Source organism: Primulina eburnea, chromosome 11, assembly GCF_022965805.1.
Source record: "Primulina eburnea isolate SZY01 chromosome 11, ASM2296580v1, whole genome shotgun sequence".
NCBI lineage: Eukaryota > Viridiplantae > Streptophyta > Magnoliopsida > Lamiales > Gesneriaceae > Primulina > Primulina eburnea.
In genome coordinates, this window is record NC_133111.1 from 15,036,122 (window position 1) to 15,053,231 (window position 17,110).

At 35.4% G+C, this 17,110-nt stretch overlaps 1 protein-coding gene across 1 annotated transcript in view; it reads left to right on the forward strand.

Moving 5' to 3' along the window:
- The first annotated feature begins 271 nt into the window (after positions 1-271).
- LOC140805422 (probable peroxygenase 4) overlaps positions 272-17,110 on the forward strand; it is a 61,823-nt gene continuing 44,984 nt past the window's right edge. Inside the window, exons 1-4 of the mRNA XM_073161693.1 lie at positions 272-365; positions 698-784; positions 1,351-1,440; positions 3,508-3,637. Coding sequence (XP_073017794.1) covers positions 272-365; positions 698-784; positions 1,351-1,440; positions 3,508-3,637 — 401 coding nt within the window. The remainder of the gene's footprint in view (positions 366-697; positions 785-1,350; positions 1,441-3,507; positions 3,638-17,110) is intronic.

The following is a 17,110-nucleotide window of genomic DNA, read 5'->3' on the forward strand; positions in this document are numbered from 1 at the left end:
AATACATTTTGGCGAAATTGTATTTAATGGCGAAAATTTTCAATTAACATAAATAATATTCCTAAAATATCTCCATACGATCCCATGATTAATTCCTAAAATCTGCCGCGTCCACTCCACGATTTTTATATAAATCCCAGTTAATTTTGGAAGTGTTGGTAAACCGACACAAACAAGAAAAAGTAAACAACTTCTTGAATTAGTATTTGTATTTGTAATTATTATTATTTGCATTTTTTTTATTTTATTTCTTTTTTGCATGGGTGCAGCAATGGCGGCCACCAATTTGAATGTTCTGCAGAGGCATGTTTCTTTCTTTGATCAAAATCATGATGGGATTATTTATCCCGCAGATACTTTTCAAGGTGAATTTCTAGTCAATTTTTTTTTTATTTACAGAGCTTAGGTTTATTAAAAAAATGTAATTACTATTTGGAGGGATTTTCATAAACTAATTTAAATTCTTTCGAAATTGGTTGGATTTGTCAGAAGTAGCAATGTAGAAGGTATTTGTAAATGATTTTAATGAATGATTATTTTTTTTAAAATTTTTGATCAAACATACGAAATGAAGTTGTAATTTCATATCTAAATACAATTTTATATTGTTTCCAAATTGAGGGTTAATTTTGTTTAAAGATTAAATATTTTTTCTTTTTTACATTAAAAAAAAAAATCAATGTTCATATTTTTTCAGGTTTTCCAGCAATTGGAAGTGGGATTTTGTTATCATATATTGCCACCATATTCATTAACGTTGGACTGAGTGGGAAAACAAGAACTGTATAGTTTTATCCCTTGATCTTTTAGTTTAATTCAACGTTTATCACTTTATGTCAATTCATTTTATATAACATTATTACGTATATTATTGAAATAATTTTATACAATAAAAATCCTAATTTAATTGATACTTACAAGATCTCGTATATACGAATTTTCATATAATTTATAAATTGAAGAATACGCATATAATAATATCAAAATAAAATTTCCCACTAAAGTTTACATTTAATCTGAATATTGTCATATTTTTTGGAAAACATTATATGATTTTGAAACCAAAAATAGTTATTTCAGGGCCTCATATTTAATAATATAATATAAATATACACGAATTTTCATATAATTTATGAATTTAAGAATACACATATAATAATATTAAAATAAAATTTCCCACTAAATTTTACATTTAGTTTTAATTTTACTATTGTTCACTTCATACTTTTTTGGAAAAGATTATATGATTTTGAAACCAAAAATAGTTATTCTAAGACCTCACATTTAATAATATAAATATTATATTATTTAAAATAATTACTAATATTTAGATTTAAATATGTGAATGTAGGGAACCTTTTTCCAAAGATTTCCCAATAGAGATTCAAAATATCAACTTTGCCAAACATACAAGTGATTCCGGTGTCTTTGATTGTGGGGACCCGGACGCTAATCATATTTTTAATCATAATGAGACAATTTAATCAATTACAATAAACAGGGTCTAAATTTTTTTATACAAATATCAAGTGTCGAACATAAGGGAATTCATTCGATTATATACATCGAAAACAAAGTACAGATCCTGTACAATATACAATCTTTTTAAAACTAAAGTTTAACAACTATAATTCAAGTGTTCAAACCCTATCTAAATCCAAGTCCGTAGTTTCCACTCTAATCACGATCTCCCTTTATCTCCTCAACCCTGAAACTGTCCCACCTGTTGCCATGCACACATACAAACACCACAACAGCCGGATAACTCCGGTGAGAAATACATCCCAGTATAAATCAACGAATATGCAATCATATAATCAGTATAAAGCATGAAACAGATATCGGTAATATGTATCAAAATCTGAAAACATAATCAATATAAAATTGTCAATCAGACACGTGACTCCACGTCTCAGAATAGACTCAATCGTAGTCTAGGGATCCCGGTTTCCAGACGTTGGCATTCCTATATCGAATATCAGTAATAGAAGAAACTCCAATTCTATCCACTTCTATATAACCAAACATCCGGTGTCTTTACCTATCCGTCACAGACTTTGGCCCTATCGCAAATTCACTATCTTGTGACAATGTGCAATGTGCCAGTGACGATTCCATCACTATCGGCACTTATGTCACAAGATTACTCATCTAATACTCGTCTAATACCTGCTTTCTATAAATCAATAGAACAAGCATATCAATTCAAATCAATGCATATAATAACAATAAGTAAGTGATTTAGAGAAACTCAAGTATATCCTACTCGAGTCGTTCTCCCGGTACCACATTGACTTATACCTTTCTTTCGTAATCTCGGTTTGACGAATTGGAAGTTCTGAATTCAAGACTGTCTCTATCAATCTGAAATGACATATCGAGAATAATAATATCAATATTCCATTCCCAATTCAACATTGAATCTGATCAATCTGAATCTAACTCAAAATCAACGGCATAACGGAACAATCTCGATATCCCTGTCAATACCACATCAACATATATCAATTACAATCTATAACCCATATCCAATACAATCTGTAATCAATTCATAATTCAAATATGTCCAATAGCAATCAATAAAATCTGAAAAACTATAACAATTCCATAATCAATCTGTTTTTCAACCTGACTTCGATTCTACGATGTCTAACATGTCAAGATCACCATATATGAATCATATTCAATTCTGACAATAGCATAATTTCAAATGATATCAGAAATCAATAAAACTTATGGCCTGTAGTAGCTGTCAACGATAGGATCACAGTACTGAAGTTAGATTACAATTCGGACGGACGGATTTTGCACGATTGAAACTTGAAGTGCAAAGAAGCTAAACTTTACTCTGGAATTCTTTTCTTTCTGCCATCGCATCTGAGAAGAAAGGCTTGTTTATATATATATATATATATATATATACATTGCATGAGAAATGAACGTGGCTTCATTTTTGATCCAACATGTCTCGCGCATATGCGCGACCTACATCGGCGCATATGCGCGAGACCTACTGGTCTCGACAATAACCATCATGGTAGCTCGCGCATATGCGCGCATCGTCATCGCGCATATGCGCGAGGTTCTCTGGAAATGATTTTGAACTCTCTCATGACTCGCGCATATGCGCGCACCACTTCCGCGCATATGCGCGAGGTTCTCTAGACATGGACTTGGCTCCTCGCACATCTCGCGCATATGCGCGCCCTCACTCCGCGCATATGTGCGAGGTTTTTCTGCCCGCCTCGTGCATGTGCGCACATCACGTCGCGCATGTGCGCGAGAGATATTGTTCTCGCACATTCGATAACACATGCAATGACATTTCAAGCCTCGAAACGATCCTTTATAATTATATCAACTCGAACTCGATAATCGCAGATTAGCATGATATAAATTTTTGGGCATTACATTGATAAGGTGGAAGGTATAAAAAAAAATATATCTATTTTTATATAATACGAATGAATATATTTCATTATCGGAATATATTTTAATTTAATTTTTGAAGGTTTATTGAATCAAAGTTTGAGGAGATATTCACAAACAATACACATACCCGTCCTGTGGCCTTAACTTCATTTGAATTGGAAGGATTCCTCCAATCTAACAGGCAGCCAAAGGACTATGGTGGATGGTATCTGTATGAGTAGATGCCTTACAAGTCAACTGTTGAATAAGGATTTTATTGACTCAGTTGTAGAGAACAATCTTTATTTTAATATAATTCATTATTTCTTGGTTTGTTATTTCTTTATCTGTATACCCATGTGAACAACATAGATAAAGACCTTGATTATACTTTAATACAAATGAATCGTAATTCGATGTTGAAACTCATTTGTAAACACTGTATGATCTAAATTCGTTCATAGTCGATTCAGTCGCCTAAAACATGGATAAAGGTCGCTTGAGCTCGAGACTAGCATCTGTGATGTTGTGTACTGCGTTTCTTGGTAAGGGCATAGAGATGTCCCAACATACAGATGGGTAGTCATATGATGATTATACCGAACAACCATCCCTCGGACTTTCCAAGTGGTTATCATTCATCGAGAGGATAAGTCCGTGGTTATGATTGTACACTATTACTCCTTACAACCCGGGACAACACTGAGGCTCTATATGCTAGGGCTGTGCTTTGACTCGTTTACCGGCTCGAGGAGAGTCATCAAGTGGCGAGGTTGGGTATAGTTGCGACACATATAGGAGCCAGTGCATTGTAGTCGGGGATTCACCGCTCACCTGCGGGTGTGGATATCCTATGTGATATGATGAAATAATAGTGCATGGAATCTCTGGGCAGAGTACGAGATGTACGTTGGAGAAGGAGTTCTCCAATAGTACACGCGATGCCATTATTATAGTTGTCACATAGTTGCCGAATTAATATGCAACCCTCGATGAACCAATGGTTGCAGATTCGATCGGGATATATGAGCTGAAGGGACCGTACTGTACGTTAATCATAATCGACTGGTTCTTGGAGGCACTATCAGTGATACCTAGGGGATCATGGGGCGATGCTACTAGACGCTCTTACCATGATCCGATGGGTGCAATCAGAAATGAGTTTTGACATTCTTGATCAAGGTGTTGATGAAAAGAATGAGGCTAACTAGGGTAAACCCGAATAAAAGATTATGTCCTGAAACACAAAGAGTTGTGAACCCATGGCTAGCTGTATCCCTGAACCATTGAGGGTCACACAAGCACTGGATCGTTTGTTCTCGTTGAGAGAATAAATTCAAGAAGTTGAATTTATATTATATAGTAAATTCAAGGAGTTGAATTTATGATAATTAAATTTTGAGAGAATAAATTCAAGGAGTTGAATTTATAAAATTTGAGAATTTAATTTATTAAACTCAAATGTTGGGTTTATTAGATATTAAATTTTGGAGGTGATATAAATTCATGGAGTTGAATTTATAATTTAAATAATAAATTCAAACGTTTAATTTATAATGAATTTAATTAATTAAGTTCAAAAGTTGAGTTAATTAAATATTAAATTAAAATTGGTGGGGCGTATGTTTAATGTGCTTGTAGGACTACAAGTCCAGCATACTAAATAATTAAAGTTTTAATGGACCTTGATTAAATTAATTAAATTAGTTGGAATAGCCTAATTAATTATGAAACGTCTGCTATTCGTTTTCTAAAAACGTGCTAGAAATTCTTTTTTTTTTAAACCTCACTTAGCATCGGCCGAACTATAAAATATTTTTGTCATCATTTTAGAATAAAACAACCAACTTTATAATTGAGAAATACAGCCCATACTATAATATCTCAAAAACCTCTCAAAAGCATAAATAAAAATCATAAAATATCTTTAACATAACTTAAAAATCATAAATCATAACTAGTGCGGAAAACTAGCGTCGGTCCTCGGGTTATGTGCACCTTCAGTCCAGTCAGCTCAACCATCAAGATCTCCATTATCATATTCATAACCAATATAACCTGCATCAATCACACCTAGTGAGTCTAAAGACTCAACACGTCATATTCTTGATAACGAGTAATACGTAATACAGTTAACATATAACAGTGAAAAATATTTGTACTTAAAATAGCGTTTTCATGAAGATGCATAAACTTTAAACATAAACGTTTTCGTCAACATTTTCATGATGCATAAAAACATTTTCAAAAGACATAAACATATCACTTAAACATATTCATATTCATGTCCATATTCGTATCCATATTCATATTCGTATTCATGTTCATGTTCGTGTTTGTTGAATTCAGATCGTGATTGTGACTCGTATTCTTAAACGTATTGGCGATGGATCCATCTAAAGAAAACCACAGTACTGGGCGACGGGGGACACCAGCAACACTCTCACCGGTCAACTGGGCCCTGGCCTACGTATTAACATATCATGGCATTGGAAATACGATCGTCGGGGCTCCCTCTGGGGCCTTTTCCCATGAATGGGATCCCCCTGGGGCCTTCTCCCCTCACGACATCTCCAATCATATTCATCGTATTCGTATTCGTATCAACGGAAACACGATCGTCAGGCTCCCACTGGGACCATAACCCTCACGATATTTCCAACATATTGCAGTAGTCACAATCTCTTCACGTCCTTCAACATGTTATCATCACTTAATAAAACATGCATATAATATCATTTTTTTTTTAAAACCAAGCATGCAACATGTCTTTTAAATGTACATATTTATATCATAAAAATCATAGATATTTAAAAATTATAACTTAACATATTAAAAATCATAAACATCCATAAACATTTTAGCATATTAAAAATCCGTAAACATTTAAAATAAACGTTTTAACATATAAAAATCATAAAATGCCGTAAACATTTAACATCATAAAAATTCATAAACATTTGAAATAATCATATTAGCATATAAAACAGCATATAAGGCACTGCCATGACGTTTACTAATTTCTAGGTGTAAAAATACCGTTTTACCCCTAGACGTAAAATTTCCCGTTTTTGATATTTTATTAATTTCATTGACACTAACATGTCTCAAATAATTATTTAAGCCTACATGAGTTTTCTCATATTTTTATTTAACTTAAATCGAGAACTTTTAAATTAATCTTTAAATATAACGTATTAATGTGTTTTAATCCCGAATTAAACCAAACCTTAATATAAAATTCCCAAATTAAAAACTTAGGCTTATAATAATTATTTAAGCTTAAACCTAATTTTTCATAATTTTATAAAACTTAAAACTAGGCGTTTCCTGATTCGTTTTTAACTTAGACGTACTTCCCGATCTTGACTCGTATGGACTCGAAACTTCTCCAAACCTTACCAAACTTTAACCAAAGCTTCCTAACACATAACTAAGCCTTATTGAACTCAATTCAAGCCCACAAAATCCCTGGAACCCACCCCTACAGCTGCTGGTTTTTCTGCATGGATGTTCTAGTCCTAATAGGACTCTAACTCCTCCTATTTCGGTTCCAGCCCCTAACCGCTTGGTCCAGGACCTGGTCGACCCTCCTAGGACTTAGACCGACTCCTCAGCAAGCATCTGGACCAGGCCCCACGTCCCAAAAGAGCCCAGCCTTGCAACCCGTCACCATAACCATGCGCAACCCCGCATAATATGCAGTTTTCGTTCAAACTCCTTCACCCTACTGTCCAGCCCTTAAACCTTCATCTATGGGTCTCTAAATCTTCTGGAAAACGTCCCTTGTGATGCCCCTATCATGGCAGCCCCTTTGTGCAAAGTTATCACAAGTTTTGGATCACACAAACATGCTTTAAACCCATGTATATGCATAAAAACGAAAATAACAAAAGAGATACTTGATTTTCATGCCAATCATAATTAAATACATAATACGGGTGTGATTGATGAGAAAAGAAAGAATTATGGCGTGCCTTTGCGTATAATACGCACGAAAACGTTGCGGCGATTCGAGGGACGACGGCGGAGAAGCTTGCTGAATTTTCCTCAATCTTTTAGTGCCTTCCCTAGCAAACTTACGTGTGGTGTGGTTTGTGGGGAAGGGGAGAGTTTTGATTGTAATATTGGGGGAGGTGGGCGTGTGTTTCTAGGGATTATGGGGTGGAGTTTAACTTTAAATAATAGCTAATTAATCACTAATTAGGCGTAAGCTCATTAAGCATATAATTAGGCCCATTAGTGTTTAATTAGGATTTAATTAAAATATGATAATAATTTTGTTTAAATAAATTTGTGAATTTAATAGCCGGGTTGCCAACAAGTTCGTATTTTTTGTTGAAAATCCAACACCGATAAAATTTACGTCCCGGCGTATAAAATCACCTCAAAACTCTTTATTTTCAAAAATAATAAAAAGCATCACCCATATTTTTAAATAATAAAAACAACTATTTAATAAAAACCATTTTCTATTTTTCAGCCATCGGTCTCCTGTTCCTCGATCGCAACTCGAATAACTTTTAAAAATTACATTTTAATGCAACCATGTAGAAAAATATATTTTAAACATGCAATTATGCACAACATAATTGATTAATGCAATTAAAACATTTAATCAAAATACAAGAAAATTTAATAATTGCATGCATGTGGTTTACGTGGACCTTAAAAATTAGAAATCAATTATTATTGATTTAATTGGAAATTAAATAAAGGAGTTTATATAATTTATTAAATTCTTTAATAATTGTAGTGATTAGTGATATAATTATTAGATATATGATTTATCAATTAATTAAATTGTTTAATTAAATTGATGTTAATATTTGATATTAAATGCATGAAAGTTGATCGAGAGCCTTGACTAATGTGTTAGGTGTATGTTAGGATATTTTACTGTTTTATTCGTTTTTTTTTTTAATATTTGATATCATTAAAGTGGGTCTGATTTATGGCTCCTTCCCACCCCATGAGATGTATCCCTTATGTGCTGTGGCTATTTAAATGTAATTATTAGAAATAGTGGGACATCAAGACTGGAAGATGGTGGGCTCGATGATCAAAGATGAAGACATGTAAAATATTGGAAGCTCTTGTAATAGTTGCATTTGCATCCCTGCATTCACCTAGGTTTTGGACCTGGATCCATGTTTGGATCACATGGATCTAATAGTGTTGGCGATCGATCATCCTTATTTATTGTTGAATGTGATATTATGATATATGCGATATATAGTAGTATGCATGTATGTATATTATTAAATAATATAGTTGCATGAATCCGGCAAACATACAAACTCGTGGCACGCGATTTTAAATTAAAATGCTTAGACAATTTTAAAATTAAAATCCCTCATTTTGAATATGATTCAAAATTTATATCAAACCGAAAAAGTAAAAATTAAAAGAGTTTAATTTTTCCTTGCCTTCATCAACCGTGGTTGCATGTTGATCGCTACCCACGGATAATGTCTGGCTCATATTATTGGGGAGGCCTGTACGCCGGAAAGATGTGACTTCCACCGGACATATGATGTTAATTGAGTGGAACTCCCATGACTTCGGCTCATATTATTGGGGGAACTCATGACGACCGTCCACTACAATTCAATATTGATGGGTTGGTTTGACACGTGAAAATAAACGACGTCATATTATTGGGTCCTTATTAAACGTGAGGCAAAACACGCGGAGGTTGCATAGGGATGCAATTGGATTCTACCTTTTAGAAATTATAATTGGCTGATATTATTCGGGATTATAATTGGCTAATTGGACTCTACGTGCCTACTAAGGAAATACGATTTCCCATTTTCATCAGAGGGTGGTGGAAATGTCAAAATAGTGGGAGGGAAATTTATAAAATGAAATTCATATTTTATATCTTAGAATTATTTTAAAATTATCAGTAACCATTATCCGTTTTCATTTTCAGTATATTTACGATGACTACTCGTAACCCGCTTTCAATCATTCTCGATCAAAACAAATTGACTGGCCCTAACTATCATGACTGGTTTCGAAATTTAAAGATTGTTCTGAACCCCGAAAGGATTGCGTATGTGCTTGATAATAAGCCACCAAAGGAGGCGGCTCCTGATATCAGTAGGACTGAATTAGCTAAGCTTGAGAAATGGTGGGACCATGATCTTCAAGCTAAGAGCTACATGTTGGCTTCTATGTCGAATGAACTTCAGAGGAGGTTCGAGGAGGCGGTGAATGTTGCTGACATTCACCTTCATCTGAAAGAATTGTATGTTGTACAAACTCGTTCAGAAAGACATGCTACTGTTAAAGAACTCATGACTACACGCTTGCGATAGGGGACTTCGGTCCATGAGCATGGTGTTAGGATGATTGGGCTCATCGAGAAGTTGGTGGGACTCGATTTGGTTATGTCTAGTGAGCTCTCGACTGATATTCTCTTGTTGTCTATGCCTGCCTCGTTCGATGGATTTGTGGTTAATTTTAATATGAACAAGCTTGAGGCCACCCTTGAAGAGTTGGTCAATATGCTTACTAATTATGATGCCACAATTAAAAAGGAAAAGCATGTTCTTCTAGTGGGTTCTTCGTATGGTACGAAAAAGAGAGCCCCAAATAAAGGCAGGAAGCGTTCTGCCCCTCTGAAAAAGAACAAGCCCAACAAAAAGCCATCCAAGAAAGCAAATCTGGGGCCTACAAAGCCTAACAAGTCTGTTTCCATTGCAACAAGCCTGGAAATTGGAGGCGTTATTGCGAGGAGTATCTTGCCCAGAATCGTTCTGGCCATGGTATGCTTTATACTGAATTTAAAGTTTCTACTAATTCTTTTTCTTGGGTATTGGATACCGGATGTGGTTCTCATCTATGCAATGATTTGCAGGTGATGGGAAGAAGCAGGAGGCTTAGAGATGGCGAGACCTTTCTAAGACTAATAAATGGAGCAAGAGTTGCTGCCACTGCCATTGGAGACGTTACTTTAATTTTGGATAATAATTTTAAGTTATTTTTGAGAGACATTTTATTTGTTCCTGAATTGATTAAAAACATTATTTCTATTTCTATGCTTGATAGGGATGGTTATTCTTGTGTTTTTGCTAAAGGTGTTTGCAATTTATACAAGAATGAATGTTTGATTAGAACTGCAGAATTAACAAACGATCTCTATAACTTAAAATTAAAAGATATTCCGTTAAACAATATCCAAGCGCATACAAAAACAACAACAAACAAAAGAAAAATAGAAGATCCAAATCCTGCACAAATATGACACGCTAGACTAGGTCATATTTCCCTAGACTAGGTCATATTTCCCAAAGAAGGATGCACAAGCTAGTGGGAGAAGGAATGTTTGACTTGTCAGACATAAATTCTCTACCAACTTGTGAGTCCTGTCTAAAAGAAAAAATGAATAAAACTCCATTCAATGGAAACGTGAAACGTGCGCATGGTCTACTGGATTTGATCCACATGGACGTTTGTGGCCCGCTAAGTGTTAGCACAAAATTTGGGCATTCCTACTTCATTACCTTTACTAATGACCATTAGAGGTACGAGTACGTTTATTTGATGAAACAAAAATATGAAGCATTTGAAAAGTTCAAAGATTTCAGATCTGAAGTAGAAAATCAGCTGGAAAGAAGTATTAAGGCACTTCGATCTGATCAACGTGGAGAATACTTAAGTGCTGATTTTTTGGGTTATCTAAAAGAGAATGAGATTCTCTCAAAGTGGACTCCACCAGCAACACCACAATTGAATGGTGTTTCTGAACGTCGAAATTGAACCTTGATGGACATGGTTTGATCTATGATGGGATTCACTGAATTGCCTATATCGTTTTGGGGCTTTGCGCTTGAAACTGCGGCAATGTTGTTGAATAATGTTCATACTGAAGCAATGGATAAAACACCATATGAGATATGGATGGGAAAAACTCCCAAATATTCTTACATGAGAATATGGGGATGTCCTGCTTACGTGAAGCAGACAGTGGGAGACAAATTGGATAGTAGATCCACTTTGTGCTTGATAAGTGCAAGATTTTCACTTAATTTATATTAGAATCCAATGTGAATTATGCTTGTTTCGAACAGAATTATGCGTTTTGGGTTTGTTTTTGTTGTCATTTCAGGAATGGAGAAAATAGTGGGCACGAAACCAAGCGGACTAAGAAAACAGATTAGTGCGCAGCCGAGAGCACTCCCACGGACAGAGGTGTGCGCGCGGCCGTGCTATTTCACGTGCAGCCGCACGCACATACACGCAAGTCATCGACCCGAGAGGCACGCGTGGCCGCGCGACTTCACGCGCAGCCGCACGCGTACAGATGAAGCACGACCCAGAGGCACGCGCTCGGCCCCGCCATTTCACGTGCAGTTGCGTGTGCGCAGACACGCAGCCAAGGCAGAAGCTCGTGCGCGACCGCGCGACTTCACGTGCAACCGCACGTGCCTTGCGTACATGAAATTATAAATGTGCGAATCTTAGGTCAGAAAAGGGATCAGCTGCCGGGAGAGAAATTGACACACGGGAGCTGCAGAACACACGCACAACCGGGAAAGACGGACGAAGAGAGATCACGAAGACGAAGAACAACGAATCAGGGGACGGAGATGCCACTTTTGATTTGTCATCTCTTCTTCCGCTTCTTTATTTTACTGTTTTGCGATGTCTAAAACGTTGAATATGTATTGTTTTCGCTTGGATTTCGTGATAACTAATTTTCTAGTCTAGAGAATTATGTAGCTTTGTTGATACGATGATTTTATTCAGTAGTTTATTTGATTGAATTCAGCTCTTGTTTAATTGTGTTATCTGTGTTTATTTCACTGCAATTTACTGGCCATAAACTGTATGTTGTTTGATTAATTCTATAACTCGAGAGACGGACTAGGATTATAGATCAGTAGAAACACATCGTTGAATGTTTATAGCGTTTGGAAGGCGTATAACTTAAGCGAGGCTTAGGTAATGAAACCTAGATTTTAACTATGATTATTAGAATCGAAGGTTGATTGGTACAGTTTATTCGTCACTTGGGAAAGGGAGAATAAAATAATTAAGTGTTCTTAGCCATTAAATAATGGAATTCAGGAATATAAATTTAACTGGCAATAATTGTCGTGGAAACTTGGTGAAATCATTTCTCTAGATACTTTCTCTTATTGTTATTTCTCAATTCGGTGATGAGATTAATTCTTTGTTCTCAATTAATTCGATCCAGCAAACCAACCTTCTAATTGATTATTCTAAATAAAATTGAGACTATTTTAATTACAAGAACTGATATATATTTTTTATACACACTCCTTGTGGGATCGACACTTGTGCTCAAAATTGCATTTTACTATAACTTGATGTCGTGCGCTTGCGAGCAATCAAGAAAACACGCAACAAGTATTTGACGCCGTTGCCGGGGAGTGTCAAATTTGAATTGATATCAGTATTGTTACCAATTAGTCTAGATTTTAATAGAGCTTTTATGTTTTGTTTTATTTTATATTGATTGAGTTTTTCATTTTTTTTCTGCTTGACAGTGCATGCTAAGATCGCAAAACTATGACTCGCTTATCTTTGATCCGGAGATCGAAAAAACTGCAAGAAGATTAAGAAAAGCAAGAAGAGAACAGATACAAGCAATGGCTGAACACAGAGAAAATGACAGACAAATCCCGCCAGAGGCTATTTGTTGGAACTTTTCAAGTTCACAATCTCGATTTTGATGATAAAAAAATTTGTTAATTGTGTTACTAATGATCTACTTTAGTTATGCAACATCTAGGATCACTCACGAGATGTTTACTTAGCGAAACTGAATACCCAACTGATCGCAAAAAATGAATCAGTCTAACTGGCTACATCATTTGAGCAGTACAGCTGATTGACCAGTTGATAGGTGATTCAGCAGGAAAACCTCAGAAGCCTGGCCAGCCAAAGGAGTGTTCAACTGATGAAGAAATCCAACTGATCAGTCCAACTGAACGAGTGTGAAATTAGTTCAACTGACGAGTCAACTGATTTCACCAGCCCAACTGAAAGATCAGTTCAAACTGACCAATTCGAAGCATCAGTTAGAATCTTTCAGTTATAGATGAAGATAAAATCTTTCAAGTGGATTCTAGCTGTTCGAGAAGGTACAAAGCCATTATCCAGTCAAAGGACAATAATGGACGTTGCATCAGAGAATTAAAGACAAAACGTTTCAGAAAGACAGTCAAAAAGACGAGACACTAAGTCCAAGAAGTCGATTCAAATGCAACGAATACAATAAATGAGTATCACTGTACGATCAGCTTCTTCCATCTATATAAAGAGAAGATCGGTAAAGACTCGAAGAAGTAGAGAGCACATATAGAATACTAGAGAGAAAAGGGCACGTCAGTTGATTATCAGCTTTCAGAAGCAGTTAAGCCCAGAGGGAACTCTTCATCGTTGTATCAGCTTAGTTTAAAAGCCACTTTTCCTCAGTGTGTGAGAACATTTTTGTTCAGTTCTCACACACATACTTACTCTCAAAACAACCCAAAACAGTCTTGCACAAAGACTTTGAACTTGTGTTTATAGTCTTTCTCACATAGACATTAAACAAGTGTTGACTGGAAGTTGCTGTTTTCAGTCGTAGCTAGGAGTTGAGTTTAGGCAGTGGATAGTCCTGGCTGAGTGGGCTTGTACACGTAGTTGTATAAATCAAAGTCTTCTAGTGGATCCTATCCGTGGAGATAGATGGGGTGACGTAGGAGCAGTTGAAGTTTCCGAACATCCATAAATATATCTTGTGTATTTAACTGATTAACTATCATTTTTAAAATTGTTTTGATTAGTTAGAGTGTTCGTGTGTTCAGTTGTTACTATAAATGAAATACAAGAATGCAAAAACTAATATGTGTTCTTTCAGTTAGTCAGTTTATATAAATTAAAATATTTTCTAACATTTCAGTTTTCTTTACGAAGGATTACTTCGAGTTTCTTCCGCTTGATTTAAAAACAAACTCGATTTAATTCATCGGTGTTAATATTCTTAGAACATGAGCTTTTGAAGCTCATTGAAGACTGTTGTGTGCGAAATGCCTTCGAAGGCGCTAGCACACACGATCCATCAATTGGTATCAGAGCGGGTTGTTCTAAGAAGAACATTTGAAGAAAACTGCATTTTAAAAAGTATTACTCTAAAATAGTGTCAAAGGCTATTTGAAAATATTTTATACGATTTTCAAATCTATTTAAAAATATTTATATGTCGCTCTTTGGTAAGGAGCTGAGAGGATTGGTCCTGTAATTTTCGTTATAGCCACTTCTCCAATTTCCTAACTTCGGAGCTTTTAATCAGCTGGCAGGGGACTAAGGAACATCTGCAAAGAGGAACAGCTGAATTGCTCACTGAACAAAAAATCAGTTGTAAACCTACCAAGTCAGTTGTTCTTCAGACGAAACACATCTATGTTAGGATGTTGGCTGATTTAATCACCAGCTGAACTTCACGTGAGCCTAGTCAGAGTCTGCTCGACCAGTTGGGTAAGCACAGAGGACAAGTTCAAAGCAGTTTTACTCGTTTCTCTAGCAAATTGAACTCACAACTGATGCAACAGTCAAGAAAACCAGCTGATGGTATATCCAGTTCTGTCACAAAAACCAACTGATATATGATGTTATTTAGAATATGCTATTGTTGTAGCAGTTTTTCCTTTTCCAACTGATGTATGTACTCATATGTAAATACATGGAAGTTTATTCAAATAAAACATCATGATTATTCAGATATGTGTCTTTGTGATTGAATATATATTTTCAGTTATCTTGCCTATGATGCTTGAATGATTGAATGAAAAATTAAATAATTCTCAAATACGGGCTTTTATTCAGTTCCTGAGGGGGAGCGTTCTTTTTAACTGAAAGTATGTATTAAAAAAAACAGTTACTCTCTCAGTCAACGGATAAATACGGTTTTAAATTCTCCCTTTCTTTCTACTCAGTTTTAAAAGAGGGTTTTTTCTTTTGCATTCAAAATATTTTTGATTCAGTTTTTAAGGGGGAGATTTCGACAATTTGAATGTACTAACTGAAAGGGGATCGGTTACGGTGACCGGAAGCGCAACGGAAGTTTAAAATTTTGGTTTTTCATCAAGGAATTTTCGGCCACCATGATTTTTGTGTAGCAAATACAATAAACACAAAATGACATTCACAGTGTGTTAAGAAATGTACCTATCAATCACAAGGATTGGTGTATGGCTCCAACTACGGTGTAAACACCTTAGCTCTTCAATGGTAGAAACTATCTTCAAGCTTCCTTTGAGCACTCCTTGCTCAACTATTAAGCCCACCACCAACTAGGTAGATCCCCTCTTAATTTGCACTAGAAATTTCAGAGGATTTTTCAAAGAGAAGAATATTTCTTGCTCAACACTTGAAGAAGAAATTGAGAGAAAAACTTGGAGAGAATTCCCATCATAATTTCGGCCAAGGTAAGTTGAAAATGGGGGAAGGGAGACTTGTCTTGGACTTGCAAAAAGCTAAAGCAAAACTAGCATGCCAAGCCTTGATATTTGAAAAATTTGTCTCCAACTCTTCACCTCCCATGCATGCAATATTATATGGTGTTTTTAACAATTAAAAACCATGGACTAAATTTAATTATCTCAAATATTTTGAGACTAATTAAACATTACTTGAATTTACTCAAGTCCACTAGTTAAATAATTTATTTAAATTGAGCTCTACAAGACTCAATATAATTTAATTAATTCAACACTTGAATTAATTTAATTATTTGAACTCTACTAGGTCCACTAGTGTTTAATTAATTCAACACTTGAATTAATTTAATTTAGTCTGTAATAATGTTTATGAAAATCACAATTTTCAAATACATTATTCACTTAGCCAACTTTTAATTTAGGAACACATTCATAAATTAAAATTTACATTTCTCTCATAGAAGTCATACTTCTATTTTTTCTTATAAACTCATTTATAAGCCGTTCAACACATTGAACTAATTTCTCCTTTATAGAAGTCATACTTCTAATTTTCCTTACGCTTATAAACTCCTTTATAAGCCGTTCAACACATTGAACTATTTTTCTTCTCAACGGGATCTAGAAAGCTAGTACTTGAGTGGCCCTCAATGGTTCATTGATACAACTAGCCGTGGGTTCACATCTCCATGTGATTCGGACTAAACATGTCCTTATATGAGCATACCCCAACTGCTCCATTCTTACTCATCAACTCCTTGATAACAAGAACGTCAGAACTCAAGTCTGATAGTACCCAACCAATCATGTTAAACGCCTAGCAGCATCGCTTACATGATTCCCTAGGTATCAAATGATAGTGCCTGCAAGAACCATTCAATTATGGTTAGCGTACAGTATGGTCCCTTCAAATCATATATCCCGATCGATTCGACAACCATTGGTTTATCGAGAGTTGTCAATGAATCGATACTATGTGTCATGTCGTAGTTGCATCGATAGTGTAATCTATGAAACCCCTTTCATAATTACCACATACTCTGATCAGAGATTTCAACCTACATACACATGATAACACATAGGATATCCATACCCGAAGGTAAGCGGTGAATCTCCGACTACAATGCATCGACTCCTATATGTTTCGACAAAATACCCAACCTTGCCACCTGATGACCCCATGAGAGTCGGTAAACAAGTCAAAGTGTAATTCTAGCACATAGAGTCTCAATGTTGTC